This window comes from Copadichromis virginalis, linkage group LG11 (assembly GCF_057382275.1).
Source record: "Copadichromis virginalis isolate Kocher_CV1m ecotype Utaka linkage group LG11, C_Virginalis_male_GT1.1, whole genome shotgun sequence".
NCBI classification, from domain to species: Eukaryota; Metazoa; Chordata; class Actinopteri; order Cichliformes; family Cichlidae; genus Copadichromis; species Copadichromis virginalis.
Genome location: NC_140628.1, coordinates 26,252,386 through 26,260,940, shown reverse-complemented (window position 1 = coordinate 26,260,940; position 8,555 = coordinate 26,252,386). Strand labels below are relative to the sequence as shown.

The 8,555-nt window shown below is 38.8% G+C and overlaps 1 protein-coding gene across 1 annotated transcript; it reads right to left on the bottom strand.

The window, feature by feature from the left end:
- Positions 1-462: 462 nt before the first annotated feature.
- Positions 463-5,270, bottom strand: LOC146698849 (roundabout homolog 1-like). The gene is made up of 9 exons (XM_085471685.1): positions 4,937-5,270; positions 3,987-4,027; positions 3,536-3,694; positions 3,315-3,452; positions 1,777-2,016; positions 1,625-1,693; positions 1,393-1,529; positions 1,203-1,267; positions 463-985 (listed from the first exon to the last, which is right to left on the bottom strand). The coding sequence occupies exons 2-9, from the start codon at positions 4,012-4,014 to the stop codon at positions 910-912; spliced, it is 912 nt and encodes a 303-aa protein (XP_085327811.1). The 5' UTR covers positions 4,015-4,027; positions 4,937-5,270; the 3' UTR covers positions 463-909.
- Positions 5,271-8,555: the final 3,285 nt, after the last annotated feature.

Here is an 8,555-nt window from a genome sequence, read left to right as displayed (position 1 = left end):
TCTGGTGTCAACAGCTGCATGGTATTGCACCAGTTTTAGGGAATTCGTGAGCTTTGAAACCAGTGTAGGCATGGTCTAAAGCAGAGAAGTGCAAAAGAACAAGGGTGTAAAAGTTTTAAACTATAGTATTTTAATTATTTTGTTACTTAACACTGAGGATTTGCAGCGAATTTGCAGTCTGACGGTGTTATGTGACCCTGTGATTGTGACATGCAGATAGAAATAAATGAGCAAATGTTGCCGTCAAGTAAAAGTTTATTGAATGGAAAAAATAAACATTTGATTTTAAAGCAATACAAGAAGAAAAGAAATATCTTACATATGAGCAGAAAAACACAAGAAAGACATTCTCTTTAATCAGCTCGATAAATGCGTTACATTTAAAATGACGTATAAATGTTGAGGCAAAACGAGTGCAGATCTTTAGTTACAATTGTGCTTAAAAGGCAGACAGGCCAAAAAAAAACAAAAATAAAAAAGAAGCAACAACGCTTGGAGGAAGATTGACAATCTGACAAAGAAAACAGCCGAGGATGTCACGGCTCACTGACTGGAGACATGCAGGTGAGCGTGGGGAGTCAGATGACAGGATTTGGGAGGAGAGTCCAAGGACATCCGGTGGGTGGATGGAGGGGGGTGGAGGTGGGGTGGAGGGGTGAAATGTTTAGGACAAACAGTGTTCAGACGGGAATTATACTTGCAGAAAGAACGCCTACACAAAAAGTTCCTACATCATTACATTGAATTTTTATTTGCATTAAAAGCCTAATTTACATTCACGCCGTGTCCGCACTGGGGTTCTCCATCACTCACTCCTTATCTCCATCTATTCCTCCTTGCCCCTCCTCTCTTTCACTCTTTATTCTCCTGCATCTCCCCTCCTTTCAATCTGCCTTTCATGTCACTCCATTAGGCGGGGTGCAGAGGGAGGGCTGATGGCTTCTCTCTCCGGCGTCCTTGCTTCGGTTTTGCTGCAGCTGTTGGGCTGTGATAAAGAGAGCAAAGAGGAGAAGTTTTCACACTAATTACAACATAATAATGGAGCACTCGGTAAAAGCCACTGTGAAAATGAAGGTCAAACAGTCATTCGTATAAAGTGAATAGAGTCTATTAGAAAGCATCTGTAAAGTGAAGAGAGATCGCTGAAGTGGGGGTAAAAGGGGATTTTTTTTATGAGACTGGAGTAAAATAAGAACATTTACTGGTCACACTGGCAGTATTTCTTATGCCTGGGTCGTTGTTGGCCCTTCATCTTCAGAAATCTCTTCTATAAAAAACAAGAGAAGAAAACAAATGCATTTTTTGTTTGCTACAGAGAGCCATTCTTCTTTGTTTCATCTTCAGTCATCACAGCACCACATAAAGATGTGATGAATGGATCTCCTCACTCACCTTCCTTCTTTTGACTCTCACACACAAGACTATGACGCAAACCATCAGGAGAATCGCAACCAGGCAGCCAACACCAATGGCAACCCACACCCACCAGGCGAGCCCCAACAGCCTCGGTGAAGCATCATCGTTACCGCCTGAAAGCCAAACAGATTATTGAAGCATTAAAAGTGTCAGATACACATTCAGTGAAGGATCTCTGTGAGCAGAAGTCGTGATAAACTGTACCCACAGTTTGTGCCGCAGGGTTTCTCACTCTTGCCATTCAGTTTGGGTGGCGACTTTGTTGTAGTTGGAGGCTCTGAAGAACAAAAACACACATCTTTATGTTTCTTTGACCACATATGCACACAAAGGTCTTCATTCCTAGTGCCTGTGTATTACCTTGTACTGTGATGGTCAGACTCTGACTAAACTTATTGTTGCCACAGGTGACGATACACTGCCAGGCCCCGTTATGTGAGCTTGTTACAGGTTTCAGTTGAACTGTTGATGAATCTGTGGGAGAATCTGCATTTGGACTCTGCCACTTCACTTCACATCCTTGGGGCTGACCTTTCACCTCACACTGAAGCGTTGCCTCATCGTTCGGCTTGAGAACAGCAGAGGAGACGGAGACCGAAACTGAGAAGGAGAACAGACGGACAACAACAGATACAGTGAGAATCACAAAGAGAAAAGGAGACCATGCTGAACAAGGTGCTTCATCCAAACTCGCTACACACATGACAAAGCTTTATAACATGAGAGGAAAAGAATGAGAGCATATTACACTAAGTATTAAAGGAAATGTGGTAACTCTTTCACACATTGGAACATTTTTGGTGATATGAAAATATCATAAATAAACATTTAACTGTAGAGGGATTGTAATAAGTAGTGACCCAGCTAGTGACAGAAAAGATCCGGCCTGGACTGTTTATTACATCACAAGCTGATGTTTGTGTCCTTTTCCTTTACTACAAATTAGTGTAGACCAAATTGCATTTTTTTTGTCCATAACTGTCATAATTTGCTTACACAGGCATCACTGTCATATAGAAACACAGCATAAGCTTTTTTGTTTAAGCAGCCGTTCACTAAAATAAAAAACAAGAACTTAAGACTGTGGTGGTCTTGCCCACCCCGTGTCTCCACTCCTGTTCAGGAAGTTTCAGTGGTGTCCCACGTTGGGATTAGAGACATCAAACAAGGAAAGCTGCCTGTACAACAGAGTTTGTTAAAGAGGTTGTTCCCCGTACACGTCTGAAAGAGGACAGAGCCTTTCAGTCTGTGGAACAGTTTACACCACAACTACGTTTGGCTGACTCTATGGAATCCTTTAAAAAGCATTTAAAACGTATCTTTTTAAACAAGCCTTCTGTTGATCAACGCTTTTTAAATTTTACATTTTTATTTACTATTAAACTTTAATATTGTGTATATTGAAAATTCTGTGACGTAACTTTCTGTTTATTTTAATCTTTGTGTACAGCGCTTTGTGACGGCCTGTCTATGAAAAGCGCTTAATTAATAAACTTTACTTACTTATTTAAAGATGTTGAAGGCTGACTGGGAGAGGATTAAGTTGAATTAAGGGAAATGTAGTACTCTGAGCTTGATTTTTCAATAGTATAATCTGGATTTTGGTCTCTGCTGCTTTGAATTGTCTAATGTGAGTACAAAACATAGTGTGTAAGAAATACGTTGTATATTTTTGTTGTATATCCTTTTACCTGTTATAGTAACAGAACCATCAGTCACATTAAACAAATTTCCCCTCATTTCACAGCAGTGTCATTTTTATTAACCTAATTATCAGTGTAACATGAAAGGATCCAGAAAACAAAACCATAACTGTCCTAATATGTTAAACCCATCACTGTTCCAATAAATATGAACATTTATTTGTAATTGTATATTTTCAAGGGTCTGCTGTTTACCTGACAACACAGAAAGTGAATGTTCATGACTTTTCCCATCTGCCGAACATGTGAACCGTCCAGCATCTGTTTCTCTCACACTGGAGATTTCCAGATTCGTCAGTTTCACGGCTGACCTCTGTGCAAGTTCAGCAGTGCCTAACACAGAAAATAAAAATATGTTCTAATATAATGTTATCATCAAATACTTTACTGTTAAGTGTTCTGAGATACTCAAGTACCTTTGCGAGGGAAGCCTCTCTGATCAACACTATGAAGAAGGTCATTTCCATGAAGCCACCGCAGAGAGCGTGTGTAGCTGCTGACCCCACACTTCAATGTGACTTTCTCCCCGACTTTTGCAAAGAAATCTTCACCTGCAGCAGAGAGTGCACCCAGCACTGAAAAGAAGACAATCACAGTGAATAAATACTCTGCTTTTAATTATGCTTATTTAAAGGAGGATATAAGAAACGTCTCTACATGGAGACAAAACCAGTCATATTCTCTGTATGTCGTCGTAAACTTGTGCAGTGACATTAAAGAACCTGAGATGATTAAAACATCACTTCAACCATATTTATAGAAGATTTTTCAGTTTGATTAAACATGAGGTCACACCATCTACAACATGTGTGTGCAGTATTTTAAAGTATTATTCACAATATTGTCTTCACAAGTATATTCACTCACCAAACACAAACAACACAATCACCTTCATTCTGAAAGTCGACCTGAGGGTTTAAAATAAAACACAAATGAACATTACTGTTAACACGACATCATAACAAGAAAACTAATTAAACGTGAACACTTTCATTTCACACACAGCCACAGAGAGATTCTTCTTCACATGAACACTTTACAGAGAAACCACCAAGCCCTCGCTCTGTTTCCGTCCTCTCTCTGTGTCGCATGTTAAAAATGATAAAACTCAGTGTTGGACTTAAAAAGTGAAAAAGAGTGTCACTGAGAAAGTCAAACATTTCTTGTGGCTCTTTAATTTAATCTCACCAACGGCTCATGTGAAGGTGTTTCCTGTAAATCTGCTGTAACTTTATCTGACTGCTCATCAGAAATGAGAAGTTTTAAGAAGAAAAATATAAATTTGTTTCCACTCAAGTGACGTGTATATTAATTCTCCTAAAAAAAACAGCTCAACTGAGATCATTGTGTCCAATTAACTAGCATCAAAATGAATTTTAACACTTGCTGCCTCCACATAAGCTGCTTTAATCACGTCAAAAATTTAAAAAGTTAAAGCTCAGTTTTAAACTTAACTCTGTGAGCCTCATTTGAAAAATTAAATCTCAGTGACTGAACCACAGAATTAAACTCACAGGTTAACGAATCTTTAAGCCTATTAAATTAACATGATCGTACATATCAAAGGCTCAGAAACAAACTTCAGCACATTTTTTCTTCAGGTTTGTTTAAAAGACTTTAACTTCGACTCCGTACAAACAACAATTTCTGAAACACTTGAAACATTTCATCTGTATTTGCTCTTAAACTGGTGCCTCTGCAGTAACTTTGAACTCCATTACGGAGCAAACAGAAAGTTTCCGGGATAGTCGAGTTAACTCCTTACTATTTATTCTGAAACATAAAACCCAACTTTAAAATGTGAGTTGAGCTCTTACCTTAATTTTGAGCAGATTGTGTGTCTTTTAGTTCAGTTATTGAAGGCAAAAATCTTTCTTCATCCTCTCCGTGCTTCACTTCACTGAAAACAAGAGCTCAAGGATGCAAAAGTGTAGAAGGCGGAAGACATCTGAAGAGAGAGCTGCACTCTGGAAAGTTGTAGGCCACTGCAAACCCCAGATCTTTGTGGGTTTGCTACTCAGGTCTACTTTCCTGCAATCTAGGCCTGGCATTTTCTACTCAGTGCAGTTCTTACAAGAAGCTAAAGAAAGTTCTGCACAGTGACTTAAAAAAAGCTCAGCTGCACACACTCAGTCAGATTATACTCATGGATCCACAATGATTCCTGTAACAGAGAAGTGAAAATAACTTGGAACTAAACAGAGAAGTCATAATAGGAAGAATAGAAAGAACACAGAGTATTAAAAAAAGACCAATATTTATTCATCACAGCAGAAGTAACAAAGTATTTGTTTTCAAAATAAAAGGAACTGAAGGTAAACGAGCTGATTTGCTGTTTTTTTTTTCTTTTTTGACAGACATTAGTTCTTTTTCATTAAATGACATTTTCTCTCACTGTGGATGTTAAAGTCTTTCTTTGTCTTATTTCCTCACACTAACAGGCAGAGGAGGAGGAGGCGTCAGACTGAAGTGATGACACCAAACTCCAATCGTCCAATAAAAGCAGAGAGGACCCGAAGCAGCTGTGGGTCTTGTTGGTTTTCTGAAATTATTTGTGAGTTAAACTTGAACAGATGTCTGACAAAATCTCAGGTGGTTCTCAGTTTTACTCAGCAAGGCCCAGGAAACAAACTGAACCTGCTCTCTGAACAGACCTGAGGTTTGTAATCAGAGGATTTAAAGACAAATATCACCTCATTCAGCCTGCAGTAGAGGGAGAGCTATCATAGGTCTCTGTGGTGCACACCTTCACCTGATTGTTGACGATCACCCATCTGTGAGACACAAAGATAAAACACAAAGGCCTGTTTAACATCACCTGCTGCCTCCAAATGTACAGCTCAGGTACAGATGTCATAATAAAAGTTAAAGCAGGACTCATCAGTAGAAACTGGTCCATTTTCTTTTATTCAGACACGACACAAACATTTTTCCTCCAGGTATGTTGGTGATAGATGGATATAAATCCTTCAAACCTTCACTTCTTTGACAGATTAACACATCAGACTGTGCACATCAGCAGCCATGAAATGAGTTTTGTCAGAGCAGATGTGGAGTATGGTGCCCCCTGCTGAAGAAGCTCAAAGGTTACCTCATTTTATTTTAATGCAATTCTTTCCCGATATTTGCCCTGAACTAATAAATAACTTAAAAACTGTCCGTTTGGACGTTTGTAAGGAATTCATCTATTTTGTTTGTTTCTGCTGGAAGAAATGTTTTTACTTTTGCTATTATTTGACTAAAGTTGCTTCCAAAAATTTAATTAAAACTATGAAATATCCCTTCAACCAGGGCTGATTTGTCAATAATAAATATGAACATTGAAAAATAGCCGGTCCCTTCTTTTTCTGTCAGCTGCTCCCTTCAGGGGTCTTTACAGCAGATCATCTCCACCCTCCAAGGAGGTTTTTAACAGAAGAAATGTTTAAGACTTCATGCCTTTGTAATCACTATACTGATTTGGTCTCTCCTTTGACTTATTTGAGCACAGATTTGATCACATGGCTCCACCCAGTTTCCACGTTCCTCTTTTTGACCAGGGAACAGGTGCTTGTTATTTTTGTCATTATGTAAGAACTGATTTAAATATAAATCCTGCACTTTCAAACGTGGCCTGTTTCCCATAAAAGCAGACATTGTGTCTGATATTTGCGATAATGTTGCTGTCACTAGCTCCATTGCAGAGTTTTAAGGACTTAAGAACTCACATAAAATGACACATAGAGGGCAGTAGTGGGCCACCTAAAATAATCCAAATGTACAAGTTATTAAAGCTGGCATGACACTTGTCTCCACATCAGAATACATTTTTTACGTTAGAGTCCAGGAAATAAAAAATTATGATTTTGACTAAATGCTGCTATTGTAAACTTGATTTGTTACTGCATCAATTCAGATTCTGTCTTAATACAAATGTAGTTTCATCTTTAAATGGTTTAAGACATTTAAATGTTAGAGTTGTTACCTTCAAGTAGGGGCCAGGTCTTCTATCGGTAGGCCTGAGTGATTGTTTGCCAAAAAGTAATTGTTTGTATTATATCTGCTTTAGATAACTTGTTGGCCTATAATATGTGAAACATATGTCAACTGTGTCCCTGATTAATTATATCAAGTCATCTTGAGCCACAAACGACATTCCTATCACAAGGTAGAAGCTGCAATCAGTGTTTTTGCAGTGGCTTATATATAAGGTAAAAAATCTTGTTGACATTAAAAATGTCTTTTTAAAAAAAGTAATCTGGCCAAGTGGACAGCAGGAATTGCAACAAATATAACAATAGTTCTGTAAACATATTTTAAGTTGCCAAAAAGGACATAGAAACAATAACATGGAGTCATAAAGATACTTGAAAAACAGGTAATTATTCAATTTTACATATAATGTTTGTAAATCCTGTTCACTAACGTTTGGGGCGATCGTGGTTCAGAGGGTTGGAAAGCTCATCTTGTAACCAGAAGGTTGCCCGTTTGATCCCCAGCTCTGTCTGTCTTGGTCGTTGTGTCCTTGGGCAAGACACTTCATCTACCGCCTACTGGTGATGGCCAGAGGGGCCGATGGTGCGATATGGCTGCCTTGCTTCTGTCAGTCTGCCCCAAGACAGCTGTGGCTACAACTGTAGCTGCCTCCACCAGTGTGTGAACGTGACAGTGAATGGATAGTGGAAATGTAATGTAAAGCGCTTTGAGGGTCTCGAAAAGCGCTATATAAATGCAATCTATTATTATTATAAAGTGTATTTACCAATATAAGTAAAGACATTACACATAAGAAACACGTGAAAACAAATCAGTTTTGGACAGAGGATCACTTTTTGGCACAACACTGAACACCCAGGGGGCGACAGCCTTAGCGGTCTCCTTTCGATGTGGAGGAGCAGCGGCTCTAATCTGAACCATAATCACTGAACTCATCCGATCGCCAAGGGAGAGCCCATCCACCTTTCAGAGAAAGCTTATTTCCTGTCGTTAACACAGGGCTTGATTCACAGATTTTTGGCATTTCTCAACAATGCGCCATCTAGTGGCAGAGTGTTGCCAACATTTAGGACAAAGTAAGTTACTGGCAATGGGCATCATTTTTAAATTTTAAAAAGTCTCACATTTACGACTAGTGACAATGACGATGATTAGTCCCACACATCCCAAGTTCCAAGTAATAAACAAATAAAAGACTTGATTTCACTCACCTGAGATGAAGCACAGATCTCAGGGCTGATTATTAGTTATCAGAATATTAGTCACATAATCCATTAAAACTTCCCCAAAAGGCACCAGCTGACCACTTAGATTGACAAGTGAGGCTTATTTAGCTTTCATCTAATTTTTCATCTAATATTCAGCCCTACCCTCTTTGAGAAAACCCTTATCTGATTGGTTGCCCCTCACAAATACAAGATAAGAAAGGCAGGAGGGTGGGGCTTATGTCCTCAAAGCTAA